General features: G+C 37.6%; 1 protein-coding gene across 1 annotated transcript in view; it reads right to left on the bottom strand.

The window, feature by feature from the left end:
• The window catches only part of FBN1 (fibrillin 1), a 244697-nt gene that overhangs the window by 170970 nt on the left and 52588 nt on the right, over positions 1-21139 (bottom strand). The window contains 1 exon segment of the mRNA XM_053717459.1: positions 517-714. Coding sequence (XP_053573434.1) covers positions 517-714 — 198 coding nt within the window.

Here is a 21139-nt window from a genome sequence, read left to right as displayed (position 1 = left end):
AGACAATAAAAGAATTTATACAGCTGGAAGTATTAGACCACAAGCCAAAAACTGTGTCAGACCTTTCTATCAGGAGGCATTCTCAAAAAAATAAGAGAGCAACATCTGGGCGGATTTGGTGTTTTTTCTATCCAAATGCAAACCCAACTACAGTAAAGTGTGAAGTTAGACATCTGAGATATGTGAAACACCCAGCTATGTGCAGAAATTGACTAAAACCTGATCATATATAACAAAACACACAAAAATATTGTATTTTATTGATCAAATGAAGGAATTTAAAAGATTTTTTAGTTCTTGGCAGGGAGAAATTCATTAAGATTTTGGCTCCTCTAACTGACCTGTGTTACTGAAGCACTCACTTTGACATCATGCATTCAGTCAATGGTGAAGCAATGCAGCTGACACTGTTTTTCCATTCTTTTCACATATGCTAGAAAAATAGGACAGGCTATCCAGATGAATGTCACTCGATTAAACCAGTCTCATTTTCATCAGCATCATGAGCCTGCTTACCTTGACATGCTCCTGTTCTAATGTTTGGAATAAATCCACGGCGACAAGGATGTGGCTGAGCAGGGCACATTTCACAAGGGTGGCCCCAGGCTCTCCCAACTGTTGCACAGCATAGTGTCTTTGTGCAGACTATTCCACTCAGTTGTCCTTGACACATCTGGTTGCTCACAACAGTGAAACAGGGTCCTGTTCTATAATCTGTATTAAATAAAAAAAAAAGACTTATGAAAGTGCAATAGATTATTATTGTTTAAGAAGTCTATAACATACACAAATTCCATTTTACTATCACAATCTCTCTATTGCATATACTCATGGATGATCATATTTGTCACAAAGTGACACATTTACTTATAGTTTCACTTTCCCATGCCATATCCTCTATATCAGTGGCGCCCAAACTTTTTTCAGGTCACTGCCCCATTGGTTCTAAATCTATAAACACAATACAAGGACACAATACAATCTTAAGGAGTAACAATTAAATATTTTTAAATGTTAATATATATATATATATATATACATATATATATATATATATATATATATATATATATATATATATTAACTTTATTACAAATGCAATATCTTTATATTTTGATACCAGTTTTTTTAAAGTTGAAAGCCATTGTGCAATAGTTTTATAAACCCCATTTAGTAATTAACTGTTCAAAAACTGTTACTCCGATGGATGGGCTTGATGAATTGATACCAGTTTCTCAATCTCTGCTTTCATGTTACTTAGCAGAGGTCTTAAATCACCATTGTTGGAAATCTGGAGGTGATTTATTTGCTTGTAGCATAGTTATACTACTGCACTAATAAACCCTATGGTAATCCCAGTGCCTCCTTTCCACTTTTTATGCCTATTGGTAACCCCCTCGGTAATCCCACCACTAGGGGTGGTACCACTCACTTTGGAAACCACTGCTCTGGATAGAAAATTGTCTTTGACAGAGTCCCATGGCTTTTCTGGGCTACTTTTTATAAACCAATAATATGATACATCTTGTATTCCATTGATCTGAAGTACTAAATCATAAGTGGTGCTTTATAAGTACATATTATTATTGTTATTAGTGGCACCAAAAACACAAATCTCCTATCCCTTCAAAGTTAGACAGAATATTTCATCAGGAAAGACAACAGTATATACTATAGCTTAACTCTGTGCTCTCTCCTCAAAAACCTGTTAAACTAAGAGCAAGTGGGTAAAGTGGTGCATATGGGAGAGTGAGAGTTCACATTTTACATTTCCATTTTCCTGCTAGTTCACATTTGACTTAACATACATCTTTTGTTATTTAATTATAATATGAATGAAAGAAAATATAGTACACAACTTAAAACATATACAGTAAAATATAAGAAAACTACAAACACATGTAAAGGGGTTAATAAAAGTAAGCTGTGACTCTTTTACAGACATGTCTGAGATCTATATGGTAGATGAGAGACGCTGCCACCCAATAGCACAATGATTCCTACATATTGCAATTAATAGTTTTTATGCCTACATGGTATAATTTGCACAAAATTACACTATTTTTAGTTGCCTTATTTTGCATTTATATTAGAGTTATCAGCTGTCCTCCATAAAAATAATATTACGGCCAGAAGATGCTCCTGGGTTAGCAGCAAGGTCTATTATTCAAGTTAAAATCAGACTCCTGGCTCTGTAGCTCTTGTCAGCCACACTGCTACATAAGATCTCAGACTAAGTCACCCTGCAACTTCTCTATCAGTCACATGTCAAGATGAGACCTCAAATAAGAGAATTTGCCCTGCATCCCCTAAGTCAGCCACATGTCAACATAAAACTTCAGATAAGAGAACTAACCCTGCATCCCCTAAGTCAGCCACATGTCAACATAAAACTTCAGATAAGAGAACTAACCCTGCATCCCCTAAGTCAGCCACATGTCAACATAAAACTTCAGATAAGAGAACTAACCCTGCATCCCCTAAGTCAGCCACATGTCAACATAAGACTTCAGATAAGAGAACTAACCCTGTATCCCCTAAGTCAGCCACATGTCAACATAAGACTTCAGATGAGAGAACTAACCCTGCATCCCCTAAGTCTGCCACATGTCAACATAAGACTTCAGATGAGAGAACTAACCCTGCATCCCCTAAGTCTGCCACATGTCAACATAAGACTTCAGATAAGAGAGCTAACCCTGCATCCCCTAAGTCAGCCACATGTCAACATAAGATTTCAGATAAGATAACTAACCCTGCAGCCCCTTTGTCAGCCACATGTCAACATAAGACATCAGATAAGAGAACTAACCCTGCTGCCCCTCTGTCAGCCACATGTCAACATAAGACTTCAGATAAGAGAACTAACCCTGCATCCCCTAAGTCAGCCACATGTCAACATAAGACTTCAGATAAGATAACTAACCCTGCAGCCCCTCTGTCAGCCACATGCCAACATAAGACTTCAGATAAGAGAACTAACACTGCAGCCCCTCTGTCAGCCACAGGTCCAGATCAAAGTCCCTGGCCTTCTATTGCTATCATGAGAGAGGAGGAAATTATTGTGTCTTGTTGCACATCATGACAGCTAGGATGAAATGCTACAAGCAATTTGCTAAAGCAAACACATGCAAGAAGAAATAATAAATACAAAAATAAATAGACATTTATGTGCCCTTTTTTAAATTAGATTTTACTGGGCAGCCTTTAGAAATACCAAACTGTCCAATTCAATAAGTAACAAGGTGGTACCCTCTGTGACTACAAACAAATGCCACAGATGGGGAAAGCACCAATATTTCCATGGCATCACTAACATCTGGATAACTGTACATTTCACTTTTCAAGGATGGAAAATTGGCAATAAAGGAACACAAACAATAATTGAAACTGGCACTCAGATTTTGGGATTGTATCACTGTGTTACAGGGCACTGCACAGCTGCCAGATTGGCACAAAACAGCCCATACTTGGAAAACATTGAAAAATCTTGGCCAATACCATATGAAGAGCTTTTGAGGATAAAACATATTTTTTGATTGCCTTATTATGTTCTGATACTGCTCTATTGTTTTTCCTATCTAACCTTCTATTCATACTGTATTTAAAGGAAGCAACCTGTCAGACAGCAAGAAAAAATAAACATACTGACAGCTACATTAGAAAGTAGTTGTGTAAGACAATGCAAAATATAATATAATGCTAACATTATATCATATACATTCTAAAATAACACAGTTTTACTTTTTATGTAATTTTTAAGGGACATTTAACTGTAAAATTGATTTCCCCTTAATGTGTTCTCAATTACTTGTGATATAAGATACGATACAGAGCATAAGATGTATGAGAAAATTGCTCCTTTCGCTTTATTTTTGTATAGGAAGTAGCAGCTGTTGCAAACTGAAGCTTCAATTCACTGTTCTCAAAAACATGCCCATATAAATGGGTTGAGCCTGAAGAAATATTAGATCCCCTAATCGTATCCATTTCTCTGTAGATTAATGCCTCCTTACCCTATGTATCTGATTTGATACAATGGTCAATATTTAGGGCCTGATGATGTAAAGGTCTCCGCTCTAGTGAGATTATCTAAGATGTCTCCTCAGTACTGTGAGGTCCCTCAAAAAATTTAGAAAGGCAAATGTTAGCTTGAGAGCTTTTTATCTAGATATGCAGGTTTATGGATGTGAAGGAGATACACATATATGTAATTTAATGCTCAAAAAAGATTTTGCAAGATTCCTCTCCAAGCTGGCGAGTTTTTGATTATCGAGCCCTTTAGAGAGAGCAAATAAAAAAATTTCAATTGTTTTACCTATCTCTTGCACCCCCTACTAGGAACGTAAATGCTGCGTGCTGCCTATTAGCTTTTCTATAGATAATACTAAAGTATTCATATTTTCAGTAAGGCGGTGGTTTCAACAGGTAAAATCAGCTATTTTAAATGACAAAATAATGGTAAAGGAATGATTTGTAAACAACTCAAAACACGATTCCAGAATGTTAAATAGATCATTGGGAACACTTCAAAGTAGAACCAAATTTACAGTACAATGTCCCTTTAAAAACAGCAGTTCAAGAGTAAGAGATGCTGCGAAAGAAACCAGAGAAGAAGAAAACTATTGGTGATCAAGGATACACTTGCACAAGCTTTTTTTTTTTTTAAGAAAACATAGTAGTAAATTTTTAAACTACTATTTAGACCACAAAAAAATTTAAAAAAAAATTGATATCCCTTTAAGACACCAGACAATCTCATACATGACCAGGGGCATGACCCTAGTAACTCAATTTCTAGATCACTTGGCTGCATGACTACCTTATTTCCTTTCCTCAGACACCCCTTCCCTCATTCTTGGTGACTTCAACATCCCTCTTGACAACCCCACTGCCTCCTCTGCAAAACAACTTCTGCAACTCACTTCCTCTTTTGGTTTGTCACAATGGGCTGATTCTCCCACTCACAGAGATGGTCACTCCCTTGACCTGATCTTTAGCTATCGATGCACCCTCTCAAACTTCACAAACTCCCCCTTTCCTCTTTCTGACCACCATTTCCTTACTTGCAACATATCATCCCTCCCTACAACTCTCCCTCCTTCTGCTCCTCACACCAAACTTCACAGAAGCATTACGTCATTAGATCAACAACAGCTTTCTTATTCCCTCAAACCTCTCCTCTCATCCTTCTTCTCCTTTTCATGCCCTGACCAATCTATCTGCCACTATAATTCCACCCTTACATCCGTCCTTGACAATCTCGCCCCTCTTACCATAGCTCGGAAATCAAACACTCATCCTCAGCCCTGGCATACTCCTCTGACCTATGCAGATTTTCCCGTACTGCTGAGCGGCAATGGAGAAAATCTAGGAGTTCAAGATAAATTTGTAATGTTGAAAATCAGCTGAACTCCTACTACTCTGCCCTTAATTTCCATAAGCAACACTACTTCTCTACTCTTATCTCTAATCTTTCTTCAAACCCAAAACGTTTGTTCTCCACTTTCAATACTCTTCTCCGTCCTCCCCCACCTCCTAATACAACTTCTCTGTCAGCTCAAGACTTTGCCAACCACTTCACTAACAAAATCAACTCCATCAGAAATGAAATAAGCCCTCAACATAATTCCATTCTCTCACCCCCTCAAATGCTCTCAATCAACCACAACCCACATAACCTTAAACTTAGCTCAGTCTCCCCTGTTACTGAGGAAGAAGTTTCGGCACTTATACTGCGCTCTCACCTCACTACCTGTTCCCTTGACCCTATCCCCTCACAGCTACTCCCCTCCCTCTCTGCCAATCTAACTCCTATATTCACACACACTTTCAACCTCTCCTTCAACACCGGTATATTTCCCTCATCGCTGAAACATGCACTGGTCACACCTATCCTCAAAAAAAATTCCCTTGATCCTACCTCCCCATCCAACTACCGCCCTATTTCCCTCCTCCCTCTTGCATCAAAGCTTCTCGAAAAACTAGCTTATGCACGCCTATCCCATTTCCTTACAATAAACTCCCTCCTTGACCCATTGCAATCTGGATTTCGTCCCCATCACTCCACAGAAACAGCAATTGTTAAGGTTACCAATGACCTACTTACAGGAAAAACAAAAGGCCACTTCTCTCTGCTTATTCTCCTTGATCTGTCCACAGCCTTTGACACTGTTGACCACCCTCTCTTGCTCCAAACCCTCCAATCCTTCGAGATATGTGACACAGCCCTCTCGTGGCTCTCTTCCTACCTGTCAAACCGCACCCAAATCTACTTCTCTGCACCAGACCTTTCTCCTTCCTTGCTAATCCATGTCACTAACTGTCTTTCTCACATCTCCAACTGGATGTCCTCTCACTACCTCAAGCTAAATCTCCAAAACTGAGCTCCTTATTTTCCCCCCTTCTTCTAAACTCTCCACCCCCAATCTCTCTATAACTGTCGAAAACTCCATCATTACCCCTACCCCGCATGCCCGATGTCTCGGGGTCACATTTGACTTAGAACTTTCTTTCACTCCTCACATTCAGTCTTTGGCTAAAGCCTGCCGCTTCCACCTTAAAAACATCTCTAAAATTAGACACTTCCTTACACAAGACACAACTAAGATTTTAATCCACTCTCTCATCCTCTCCCGCCTTGATTACTGCAACTCTGTCCTCTCTGGTCTCCCCACCTACCGCCTAGCTCCTTTACAATCCTTAATGAACACCTCTCTGCCAATCTCTTTACTGGCTTCCTCTTGCCTCTAGGATCAAACACAAAATTCTCACTCTGACATACAAAGCCCTCAACTGCACTGCTCCCCCCTATATCTCAGACCTTGTCTCCAGATACTCTCCCTCCCGTCCCCTTTGCTCTACTCACAACCTCCTACTCTCCTCCTCTCTTGTCACCTCATCACACTCCCGTTTACAGGACTTCTCCAGAATGGCTCCCATCTTGTGGAACTCTCTGCCTCGCTCCACAAGACTCTCTTCTAGTTTTAAAAGCTTCAAGTGCTCCCTAAAGACTCTACTGTTCAGGGATGCATACAACCTACGCTAACCTTTCTTTATACCAGTTCCTCTCCCCCATTGCTATCCCCTGAACCCCCTTAGCATGTAAGCCTAAGAGTCCAGCTGTTTGTAGATCATCTTCTTAAGAGCTGACTACAACAGTGCAACTCTTGGCAGGGCCCTCTACCCATTTGATCCCTATAATTGTTTTGTTGTACTCCGCCTTTGTTAATAGCGCTGTGGAATCTGTTGGCGCTCTACAAATAACCGATAATAATAATAATAATAATAATAATAACTACTTTTCTGGTATAAGCAAACTTTTGACTTTTTTTAACCCAGCATTATTATTGTGAAACATCAGGGTGGGCTATTAATTGTGCAAGCAATCTTACATATGTTATACATAATTGTGACAGTTTGATTAATTCCAAAATCATGTTGACTATAAAAATTAATTAAAATAGTTTTGAGATATCCATTTCAATGTAGGCTTTTCCAGCATTTGTTTGTAATAGATCAATTACAAATACGTGTTAGGGATCATGATGTTAAATGTAAATAAATGAACTGAAACACAACATATAAAAAGCCTCTTACTATCTACGTATTGAATAGTGCGGCATTAGCCTTCTTTCCAATTGTTAAGAAACCAATATCAAAGTCTTGGAAAGACTATTTTGTTGGATGGATAAGAAATAAATTATAATAAAACCAAAATATCAAACTGAAGAAAGACTGTTTGAATACTGCAGTATATTGTTACAGACTTAAGTCTTGAGAAAATTAACTCCATATGGTTGGAACTTGGAAGTGAAGTAATGTGGGGGAAAGATACAGCGTTTCAATTCTGGACATATCTTCCAACCCTCTGTGATGAAATGTTGCTGCAATGTGATCATAGAGAGGTGTGTTATCCCATGTTATTTAAACAATGCAGTGCCAACAGCAGTGATTTAAAGTAGGGCAGCATGCTAACATATCTTGTTTTACAACTATATAGTGCCACTCACAAAAGCATCACTTATCAACTCAGCAGTTAAAAGATTACTTGTTCAAACTGATTAGATTATTGTGGCAACTTCAATTATTGTCCACTGAAGTAAACAGGCATTAAATGGACAGTGTACACCGATTTTCATAAAACTGCATGTAATAGACACTATGATAAAGAAGAATATGCACAGGTACTGATCTAAACATCCAGTATAAAACCTTTTAAAAACTTACTTAGAAGCTCCCAGTTTAGCACTGTTGATGAAGTTAGGCTGGGACACCCAGTAAAAGGGGCTGAGAAATCAGGAAGAGCAGACACTACCCCCCCCCCCCCCCGCCTTCCATGCATATGAAAAGACCCTTTAGAAAAACAGGAGCAGCAGTAGTCTGTAGGCCTGCATCTACATCTGATAATTTGGGGCTTGGTTAGGAGTCTGAAAATCAGCACCATGTTGTTAAAAAATAAGCAAAACTATCCATTGTTACAAAAACACTCCCAGATGGGCTATATAAATGGATCGTTCACAAACATGTATGCAAAGATAAATCTAGTGTACAATATCCCTTTAACTGCTTATTTTCAGCTGATGCAAACATTATTAGACAGTAATACATTACAAAATATTTAAAAGAACAGTCTACACCATAGTTATCTTAAAGTCTTACCTTAGATTAAGCTGCAAATAGGCTCCTGCACCTTTTCTATATAATGCAGCAGGAACAGTAAAAAGTTATTTTAAAATGAATATTGTTTCTGGCCACTTTGAAATGGCTGCCAAGCTCTGCCCACTGATGACTTCACAATCTGGGCTACATCTGCAGAATGCTAAATAGCATTGGCTTCCTGTTGAATCCAACTAGTGAGTCTTTTGTGATTGGACGCCACATGCAGCCCAGATCCAGTGGAGTTTGGCAGCCATTTCAAAGTGGCCAGAAACAATAAAATAACTGTTTTACTATTCCAAATACATGATATAGAAAAGGTGCAGGAGGCTATTTGCAGCTTAATCTAAGGTAAAACTTTAACATGACTAAGTTGTAGACTGTCCCTTTAAATTCATTTAATGCAAAAATATAGCTGGCAACTTATTATAGCAACAACAACAAAAATGTACTGACTCATATTAAATTCTAGTTTTTTTTCTGAACTAAACTAGCCTTAACAGTCTGTCCAATAAAAGCTTATCACCTAAAATTTAAGGATATGGAACTTTCCTTAGTTTAAAGCATTCTCAGCTGTACCCAGTGGTCCATCCAATGTTTTATATTTCCGACACACAACTGATTAGTATCAGTAAAATGGCGTTTCTGGATAGTATTCATAAAGGACATTACTGCCTTGCAGCTAAGGAACATAAACGCTTTCAAATGAGTGACCACCCTACCAGAGGCTTGAAGAAGCACTTAGTAATATTCCATCTGGTTCCTACAGCTCCTTTCCCAGAAGTACAGATGGTACTTTTGAATGGTGAAATCTCACTAAAAGGTTATTCTGGGTGAATATATGGAATCTCTATGACAAAAACACTGAAATCCACAAAATAAATAAAATATGTCATTTCAAAGTTCCCTGAATAATCGGTGCAAGTTCTCAGTGCATCGTAAAATTTTGTTTTTCTAATAACAAAACTATCATTTACATCCTTCTCTTTACAGCTCATGGAATATAGCATGTGGCAGAGTTTGAATCAGAATTTATTTTTCTTTAGCACTTGAATGAATGTGCATTATCCAAGCAATTTGTACGTCTCTCCAATCTCTCCAAATTCTTTTATTCACTGGTCTGTATTTACTAAGAATAGAATAACCACCATAGGATAACAAGAATTTAAGATACTAGAGAAACTGAAAAAATGGTTATAGGGGCCGAATTATCAAGCTCCGAATAGAGCTTGATGCCCCTGTTTCCGCGCGAGCCTTCAGGCTCGCCGAAACAGCAGTTATGAAGCAGCGGTCTAAAGACCGCTGCTCCGTAACTTGTCCATCTGCTCTGAGGCTGTGGACATCAATCCGCCCGATCTTATATGATTGGGCTAATTGACACCCCCTGCTAGCGGCCGATTGGCCAAGAATCTTCCGGGTGGTGGCACTGCACAAGCAGTTCGATGTGCGGTGGACATGATATGCTACATTGTATTTACATAGTAAATACATGATACGCTACATAGTCTTAGTGAATATAGGGGGATTGGGATGCATTATCTAATCTGGAAAAGCTAAATAAATATATATATAAATCAATATATATATATCAATAAAGCGTTAGTGGATGGCCTTATAAACAAAAAAGAACTATCCTATATGCAGGTTAAATTTCCAGTCACCCCTACTTTCTATACGACACCTAAAATACATAAACAGAAGTTGCCCCCCAAGGCAGACCAATAGTGTAATAGTGTCAGGCATGGGGGGTTAACTGAAGGTGTTACTAAGTATTTGGATTGGTGTCTACGTCCCCATCTTACCTCCCTACCATCCTACGTCAAAGACACTACAGAAATTCTGAGAAAACTTGATGATGTGATATTAACCCCACAAACAATTCTAGTGTCTATTGACATGGAAGCACTTTATTCCTCCATCCCTCATGCCAAAGGTATTGATACAATTAAGGACATTTTAAACCAAAGGGGTCCTAAATTCACTGACCATACTAATTTTGTTACAGACTTGCTTAGTTTTGTTCTGAATAGAAATTATTTTAGATATGATGGCAAATATTATAGACAAATTAGGGGCACAGCAATGGGTGCTTGCTGTGCCCCAACCTATGCATGTCTGTACTTAGGTAGATGGGAGAATGAAAATATTCTGGATGCCGCTACAGAATATGATAAATCGATAATATTATGGATTCGCTATATCGATGATGTCCTCCTATTATGGGGGGGGGCACATCTGATGATTTGCTAAAATTTATGCAGCTACTAAACAATAATGAATGGAATTTTAAATTTACATTTGATTGGAGCTATTAATCGTTAGCTTTTTTAGATTTAAAAATCTCTAAGAGTAACAGAAACATTCAGGAAAAGCACTTCTGCTAACACACTTCTTGAAGCCTCCAGCTACCATCCCCAACACCAAATTAATGCTATCCCTATTGACAATACCTTAGACAGAAGAGAAATTGCTCATCTGACTTATCATTTAAACAATATGCAGATGATCTGAAAGAGAGGTTTAAAGCCAGGGGATATCCTAATAAAATCATTAAGAAGGAATACCACAGAGCGAGGGAAACCCCACGTGAAAAAAATATTATATGAGACAGTGGAAACACAAACCTGCTATGAGGTTAGATTTATTAGTACATTTAATTCAGAATGGGAAGAACTAAGAAAGGTTCTATGTAGACACTGGAATATTCTAACTACAGACACAGACATCCCCTAATGACAGCCAGATGAGCCCCCTCACTTCAAGACAAATTAGTTCATAGCCACTATAAAGGAAATAATGACTGGTTAGGGAAACACCAAAAGAAAGAAGGCTGTTACAAATGTGGCAAGTGTAAAATGTGTAAACATATTTTAAAGGGCCAGTTGATGATTGATATCAGGGGTCATCCCCATAGAATAAAGAGCCATATCACATGCCGCAGTGAGGGGGTTGTCTATGTCGCCTTCTGCTCCTGCCCCAGATTTTACGTAGGTAAAACCTATAGAGAGTTTAGGGAACGCATGAAGGAGCACAGAAGGGATATTCTCAATGAGAAAATTAAGGACAGTGGAGTTGCGAGACATTTCTTTGAGGTACATCAGAGCAGTGTACATGATTTTAAATTCATGGGCCTAGAATTAATAGACATCAGTGAAAGAGGGGGTGACTGGGATAATTTACTTCTAAAATCTGAATGCAGATGGATATATAATTTAAATTCATTGCAACCATTTGGATTAAATGAAGAATTAATTTTTTTCTACCTTTCTAAGTACTTAAAATAATGGATAATTATATTAGTATGAAGGGTACATGGGGTTATATTATTTATACCACCAGACCTGAAGTGCATATCAGGATATATTGATTTTTATTCCATTACCATATTGTTGTCTATGGGCTCATTTGATAGGTCCCTTGAATCCTCTATATGGATGCCATTTACAATTGGAGTATACTATTCACATATGCCGGCTCAGACTGTTTATTATTATCTGGCAGCTATGTGTATATCTATGTAATTATATATGTATATTCAGTACTATTTTCGTTTTTTTAAAAACATCAGTGCTTATCACGGATGTCAGGTTGAGCAACAATGTTTGTTACTATTTTAGTCTGTTCTATTTAATCAAATTACATTTGGGTTCTTTTCTTTTGTTACTATGTGCAACAATTAATGCTGTTTCAATTCACCTGTGGGGCTCTTGGTAAATAGAGCTGAATCTCTAGAGTGATATCGATTCACTGTGCCTGAGAAAGCCCTCTGTGACGTAGGGTGAAACACGTGTAGTGGTTGTTAATCGGCTGGAGCCGACTTCCACGCTGTCTGTAATTACAGCCTTCTATCCCACGATTACCTCTGACTGCTTTCCTATGCAATTTCGCAATAACGTGGATACGAATGGATCAGTGGTGAGCGGCGGTGAACCTTGCACTGAGGAGACACGGGGTGAATATTCCTTGAGACTCTGTATTCAGGTAACACTGGGTAACGAGAAATGAGAATGCGTTACATCTGACATGGAGAAGGACGCCAGCAATCCCTGCTGAACGGTAAACTCAGCCCATTTCGCATTTGGTCAGCTCCCTCTAGATTTGAGTGAGTGGTGGGGATAAAGTACAGGTACTATTGGTTTAAAGTTTGGCCCCTTATGTGTCATTAATATCTGCAAGTACGCTCATAACCACATGGAATTTGCCTACATAGGATTTAGTCAAAGGTATACTTCAGGAGGACTGTGCTTATTTGGCTTTATGTTATTGCCTGCAATTATACAATAGTACGGATTTACTCTTTATTTATTCAGTGGACGCACTGTGTAACTGGACTTTTGAGATCCCCTGTTTGTACGTTGGGTAATGAAAGAATCGCATATGCTTAGGATTATTTTTGGATGACGAATTGTGTTATCCCTATTTACTTTCATGCACATTGTTTAATTTTTTGATAATTAAATCATTTTGTTGCATCACACCTGACATCTGTGTTTGTGTGTTTGCTTTGGGACTCTTGCAGCTCCTACTTTATTATTACTATTTTAGGCTACATGTGGGAGCGCTGGATAGGGTTTACATTATTTCTCTTTTTAAATAATTAATTATCTCTTAAACCGCCATGCACGTAGGTACTCATCTCAGCATTTAGGGTAGGTGGGTTCTAGACCACAGTCATTACAAACCTATGCAAGCTAGTATATCTTATATATATATATATATATATATATATATATATATATATATATATATATATATACAGGGAGTGCAGAATTATTAGGCAAATGAGTATTTTGACCACATCATCCTATTTATGCATGTTGTCTTACTCCAAGCTGTATAGGCTCGAAAGCCTACTACCAATTAAGCATATTAGGTGATGTGCATCTCTGTAATGAGAAGGGGTGTGGTCTAATTACATCAACACCCTATATCAGGTGTGCATAATTATTAGGCAACTTCCTTTCCTTTGGCAAAATGGGTCAAAAGAAGGACTTGACAGGCTCAGAAAAGTCAAAAATAGTGAGATATCTTGCAGAGGGATGCAGCACTCTTAAAATTGCAAAGCTTCTGAAGCGTAATCATCGAACAATCAAGCGTTTCATTCAAAATAGTCAACAGGGTCGCAAGAAGCGTGTGGAAAAACCAAGGCGCAAAATAACTGCCCATGAACTGAGAAAAGTCAAGCGTGCAGCTGCCAAGATGCCACTTGCCACCAGTTTGGCCATATTTCAGAGCTGCAACATCACTGGAGTGCCCAAAAGCACAAGGTGTGCAATACTCAGAGACATGGCCAAGGTAAGAAAGGCTGAAAGACGACCACCACTGAACAAGACACACAAGCTGAAACGTCAAGACTGGGCCAAGAAATATCTCAAGACTGATTTTTCTAAGGTTTTATGGACTGATGAAATGAGAGTGAGTCTTGATGGGCCAGGTGGATGGGCCTGTGGCTGGATTGGTAAAGGGCAGAGAGCTCCAGTCCGACTCAGACGCCAGCAAGGTGGAGTTGGAGTACTGGTTTGGGCTGGTATTATCAAAGATGAGCTTGTGGGGCCTTTCCGGGTTGAGGATGGAGTCAAGCTCAACTCCCAGTCCTACTGCCAGTTTCTGGAAGACACCTTCTTCAAGCAGTGGTACAGGAAGAAGTCTGCCTCCTTCAAGAAAAACATGATTTTCATGCAGGACAATGCTTCATCACACGCGTCCAAGTACTCCACAGCGTGGCTGGCAAGAAAGGGTATAAAAGAAGAAAATCTAATGACATGGCCTCCTTGTTCACCTGATCTGAACCCCATTGAGAACCTGTGGTCCATCATCAAATGTGAGATTTACAAGGAGGGAAAACAGTACACCTCTCTGAACAGTGTCTGTGAGGCTGTGGTTGCTGCTGCACGCAATGTTGATGGTGAACAGATCAAAACACTGACAGAATCCATGGATGGCAGGCTTTTGAGTGTCCTTGCAAAGAAAGGTGGCTATATTGGTCACTGATTTGTTTTTGTTTTGTTTTTGAATGTCAGAAATGTATATTTGTGAATGTTGAGATGTTATATTGGTTTCACTGGTAAAAATAAATAATTGAAATGGGTATATATTTGTTTTTTGTTAAGTTGCCTAATAATTATGCACAGTAATAGTCACCTGCACACACAGCTATCCCCCTAAAATAGCTATAACTAAAAACAAACTAAAAACTACTTCCAAAACTATTCAGCTTTGATATTAATTATTACTTAAAATTAAGTTTTTTGGGTTCATTGAGAACATGGTTGTTGTTCAATAATAAAATTAATCCTCAAAAATACAACTTGCCTAATAATTCTGCACTCCCTGTATATATATATATATATATATATATATATATATATATATATATATATATATATATATATATATATATATATATATAAGTTTGCCTGTTTGTGAATTTCCTACCCAGCACATTGTGGGCCAGATTATAAGTGGAGCACAATATATTGCTTTCGCTGAAGCGATATTTGCGCTCCACTTTGTAATACCAGAGCACGCTAATGTGCGCTGGTATTACAAGTTAGGTGCAATACGAATGAGACCTCGTACGGAAGCATTGCACTCACAAAGTCACAAAGGCACCCTTCCATAGGCTCCAATGGGAGCCTTGTTCTGATATCGTCAGAGACGGCATCAGAACATTGCACAGCGAAGGGTGTTAAGTAGCGCAGCGATGGCAGCATATTTTTAAATATATATGTATATGACTATATACCTATATATATGTGTTACACCTATTAACCCATAAATATATATGTATATAGTCATATACATAAATATTTACCGGGAACACACAGTTCCCATAAACCGCATTGTAAAGGCACTTTTCAGTGCCAGATTTTTTCTAACACCCCACTCCCACCAACTTTAGCCCTCAAAAACTGCCAAGTGCTGTTGACTTTTTATTTAAAAAATGGTAATTTTTAATAAAAAAAACTGCCCTCTATTTTAAGGGCATTTAGTGCACTTTCTGAGCGCTAATTGCTGCCGCAAGCTCATGGTAGCAATAACCAGCCACTTGTAATGGCTGGTTAATTATCGCATGCCAGAAAACGTGCAAATTTGCCTGTTTGCGGGTACGCGATAATATAGTGCTCCACTTGTAATCTAAGCCTTTGTTTATCAGCCAGGGAATAATGGAAATTTGCATTCCTGAAAAAAAATGTAGTTAAACCAAGTAATCTATATAAGAAACATATCAGTGAAAAATTGCACTGCAATGAGCTAAACAGTGATAAAGATTTCATGGTTCAATATTTCTATAAATGTTAAATTTTATTTACATCTGTTAAATAATTGACTTTATTTTACTAGTCAACTGCATGCAGTAACATATGCAGAACATTTTCTAATAATGGTTTTCAATATATGTACCAGACCAGTGGTACAAATTAATGAACGAATGAAGATAAAAAAATATATTATCTATGTTTTTTAAAGAAAATAATATTTATAGACAGGATGCTGGCCAGACCCTATTTTTTGTTTAATTTAACTTTGTTACTGCATTTCCCACACACATATTCTGAATTCATGCTGAATGTTTATATAAAGCTGAGAGTAAATTAATATTCAAGATCAGAAAGGAACTCACAGAGCTTTTTCACTAAATCAAGAACAAATTTATCATCATACAATAGATAATGTCACCTATGTCCCTTTACTCTAAGAAGCATCTCCTTCCTGGTCATGTGATGAAGCTGTACAATCCTCTGCCAGTAAATGTGACACTGCATAGTCACCTGGTTAGCCACTCAAATAATGCTTTGAAGAATTTATTGCAAACATTACTGCCATAAGCATAGGGGCTGATTTAACAAGCTGTCAATCGGCTCCAATGCAGCTGTTTGGCTCGTCGGAAACAGCAGTTAAGAAGCAGCGGTCTTACAAAAAATTTGATAATAGGAGTAAATTAGAAAGTTGCTTAAAATTGCATGCTCTATCTGAATCACGAAAGAAAAAAATTGGGTTCAGTGTCCCTTTAATATGTATATATCTCTTTAAATGTAAGTTCCAGTATTGTTTTATCCATGCTGAGTGTTTGTTATATGAAAGCACTTAGTTTCCACAAACCATCCTATCTGTCACTGTTTGTTAGGACAGTGATTCTTCCTAGAATATTTATACCATCTGGATGGGAATTCATGAACAAGAAGATGGAGTGACCCTAGTGTGAAGGTTATGTACTAACTTAACAAGAGCAATGTTCCCCTAATGTAATATATTACAAATGAAATTATAAGATTACATGTTTAGCACATTCTGCATTTTAACTTCTATTGTAAACCAGCTGCTCTGAAAAATACATCTTGTAACAATAGAAATAACTGAAAGTTTGTACCTATTTCTTCACATTCTGAGTGGCAACACCTGAAGTAAGAAATGATTCATTATCGCTGGGTTAATATCAAGCCTGCACTTGGAAAAAAGGGAGAAACTTCAAGCAACATTTAAACTGGAGACTTTTCCCCCTCTCCCCCATTTCTATTACTTCTTTTTTTATCATTTAGCGAGGCAAAGAGAGTAGAGACAAAAGGAAAATCAGTGCTTTCGCTCACATTGATCATGCCAGCACATGATTCATTTTCATTAAGTCAGTACCAAAAAGTAAGTCATTGTAAAGGGGTGGCAACAAGCAAGACAGGAATACTGTCCAAGATCAGATAAGGTCTGAAGTGTAAAGGAGAAGGAGATAAAAGCTACCTTACAGTATACTTAAGAGAGGCCCCCTGATTTATAATTTCAGAAATGCAGTGAAAATGTACAATCAGGAACAGACATGTTGGTGAGATAAGTGAGAAGGAGATTGATGTGTTGATGTGGCGGGGGGAGAGGAGAATGACAAAAATAGCTCAGCTAGGCTAAAGACAAAGTCAGAACAGACTATAGGAAAAGAGATATGTCTGGGAATTGTAGGAGGTCAATTAAAGAAGATTTATTTGCAATGTTGGACTTCTGCTGTAAACCGGGCCTTACTGCACTACCATAGAATTCGAGGCAGTACAATGATTTACATTGGATCTCTATGAGTATGGTCCCATTGCTTAAGGAAGATGAAAATATTAGATTAGAGGCCATAAGCAAAAAAAAAAAAAAGATCAGTTAGATCTATTTGTAGATTACAGAAGCAGTGTAAGTCAGCCAGAAGATGGTATCAGGCACTATGGAGGAAAATAGTAATGAGGGGAGTGGATGTCTTAGAGGAAGGAGACTTGATAATTCATTGCAGTGTCATTATGGACCTTTCCCATTCTGTTGAGTAAGATCATAATGAGAATGTTGATGTAGTAAGGGTTTAGGCATATCACTGGTAGACACAATGTGGCTAAAAAATGTTAATGATATTAATTAGGAAAAGTGCAACAGGTTGAAAAAAAAGAACCACAAAATAAAATAAATAGTGTTCTATTGTAAAGAGGCGATCTTTAAAATGGTTAGGATAAATAGCAACAAATAGGTAGGCATATGTCAGATCATAATTTAGAAATAGTAGGCATACAATGAACAGGATGTGTGTTCAACAAATGGATTGCATATTGAATATGGAAGGTTTGACAAACCTTGACTCAATGCCTATGGATGGATGGGCTAAATGGCTCCTTAAAATCAGGGGTCTCAAAAGATAAGCCAAAGTGTTTGCCAAAGACTATGGCACATGGGAATTAGAGAGATCAGAAACATGTAGGAGGGAGAGAAGGGTCAGACCTTTTTTTCTTATGACCAAGTTTCCCAAGGGAGGAATCATGGTATATAATCCAACCCACATAAAGCTGGACCTAAAGGACAAGGATCCTAAGGATAATTTGTGGCAGATGTAAAAAGGTTTTCCTTTTTCCATAAGATCGCAAAGATTAAAGGGAAGAGGAGAAACATCAAAAATGAAAGGAAGAACAATGGTGCAAAAGAAGAATGGCTCTAGTTATCTAAAGGATGAAAGAAGCAAAGTCTCTGCTGAACAGGTTGTTTCATGGAGACCAAAGGATGAAAGGAGTAGCATTCTTCATTGTATTAAGCTATGAGAAGGTGTAAATTGTGACAAACTTTAACTATGGAGGAACAAGACTTTTTGCATAAATAAAAATGTTTTTGCAAGTAATATTCAAGTCTACTCTCCATCAGATTCTCAAAGAAAGCTGAAACTGTTAGTAGGGAATATCTCCAAAAATGTTGTTTGTTCACTCTGTTGAGATTAAAGATAACTGTGTTGTAAAAGAAAATTGTATGGATAAAAAAAAATAATATTTCTCATATATGTTAGTAGCATTTTATGCTGAGTGATAAGGCTCTTATACAATGTATAATATCCTTTTTGGTAAATCCCAGATCCCAAAATGTTTAAAAAAGGTATTTGGGAAAATTGCCTGGCATGTCCCTTGTATTTTGTGTACACATAACCGAAATGGATCAAGGAAATGCAGTTAAGGAAGCACCAACAAAAAAAATTGTAGCTCACTGAATAAAGCAGAGAGAAGCAGAGCTGTGTATCCTAAGCAAGGATAGTTAATCCAGATGTCAGATGAATAAAAAAGGGGAAAAGAGCTCCCCCAAGAAGCCTTCTTCAAGCAGAAACTGGAGGGACAGAAATTTGGTGGGAAGACATGGGGTCTCCAGTTCAAATGTTTGTTTGAAGTTAATGCCTTTCTCCAAGTGGTTACTTGACATTAGAGATATCTTAACACACTCTGGAGAGCGCGCCAACCTGATCCTCTTTTTGCCAGAACCACAGCCGTGCTAACAAGAAGCTTATCGCACTCGGCTTCCAGGACCGGCACTAAAGTTAGTGCAGGTCCTGGGAACCGAGAGCGTTAAGCCTGCTGTTAGCGAGGCTCTGGCTTTATCAAGAAGAGGATTGAGTTAGCAAGCTCTCCAGAGCACATTAAGGAAAGTATTGTAGCTACAGGTAAATTTTTCACCTGTAGCTTTGAAACATTTAACAAATGTAAATGTTTAACTAAAATTCAGTATTCATTTAGCTTTAAACTAAACGAATAGTGCAGCCACCGAAACAAAAACAAAAAAAATGTTAGGCTGCACATCTGTACTTGACATTAACCCAACACTAATGAATCATATCTTGCTTCATCTGATGTCACTTTAAATGTGAGAGAAATATAATCTGGAGAACTATATATCCATTAAAGTGACATGCCTGCAATCCCAACACAGTTTTCCCTAGTGCCCTTTAAATTGAAATCTGAGCTTCATGTTTATGAACCTGCTTGTTATGAATAAATAGTAAGTGACACAAACACAAACAATGTAAACTAAATTAATACAACACATTTACAAACCATCAAAATAATCCAGGGAAACAAATTGCTGCAGTTATGGTAACCAGTCATTTCACAAAAAAATGAATAAAGCTAGATTTCATTTTAGTGTGTTTATTTATTTAGGGTAAGTTGTTCTAATGGTCTCATTATAATGTTACCTGGCAAATTTATAAGAAACTAAAGGGGAACCTAATAAACACATTGTTCAAGCAAAATGTGTTCCTATTATATGAAAGCAGCGTAATAATCACTTTGGGTATCCATGCTCATAATATTCAGAGCAACTAATAAATAGAAATCAGACAACAATAGATAAACTTATTTAATCAAATAACTATGAACCAAACATGTCCTTGATAAACAAGTAAACAAAAAGCCAAAGATAACAACTATATAATAATAATCATCATCATATAAGCTCAATATTACTATAAAGTCCTAGAAATGTCCTTATTATTTATGCAATTGCTGATCAATATAATATATCGGCGTCTGTACACAGAAGTGAGCAGGACGCTGCAAAAGTTAGGACGTTCAATTCCATCCAATGGGTATTAAAGCCTAGCGCTGTTAGGATAGAATGGAACTTCCTAAGGGTGTGAAGGGGTTAAAAGACCAAATAGCCATATTTATTATTATTTTTATTGCTATACAGAGACAACTTAAAGTACAGTAAAGTCAAAATTAAACTTTAATGATTTAAATAGACCATGGAATTGTAAACACCTTTCCAGTTTACTTCCATTATATGATCTGCTTTGTTCTCTTGGTATCCTTGGTTGAAAAGCATACCTAGGTACACTCAGGAGCAGCAACGGGAGCTAGGTGCTGATTGGAGGCTGCACATGTATGACTCTGGTTATTAGCTCATCAGATGTGTTCAGCTAGCTCTCTCTGCTCCTTCAGCAAAGGATACCAAGAAAATTAAGCAAATTTGACCATATAAATAAATTGGAAAGTTGTATGTTCCATTTAAATAATGAATGAACATTTTTTGATTCATGTCCCTTTAAACAAATTCACATTTTAAATAAGAGTAATATGGGAAGATAATATGGCTGAGCACATGCACAGAATATAGCATTTGCCACTGGAGGCTGTTATGATCTATAGTGAACTGTAAAAGCGAAACAGTTGTTTGGTGCAAACTGTCTGACCATGCACTGCTTAAAATAATA

Source organism: Bombina bombina, chromosome 6 (assembly GCF_027579735.1).
Source record: "Bombina bombina isolate aBomBom1 chromosome 6, aBomBom1.pri, whole genome shotgun sequence".
NCBI lineage: Eukaryota > Metazoa > Chordata > Amphibia > Anura > Bombinatoridae > Bombina > Bombina bombina.
The sequence above is the reverse complement of the archived record's forward strand: the minus strand, read 5'-3'. Positions and strand labels throughout refer to the sequence as shown.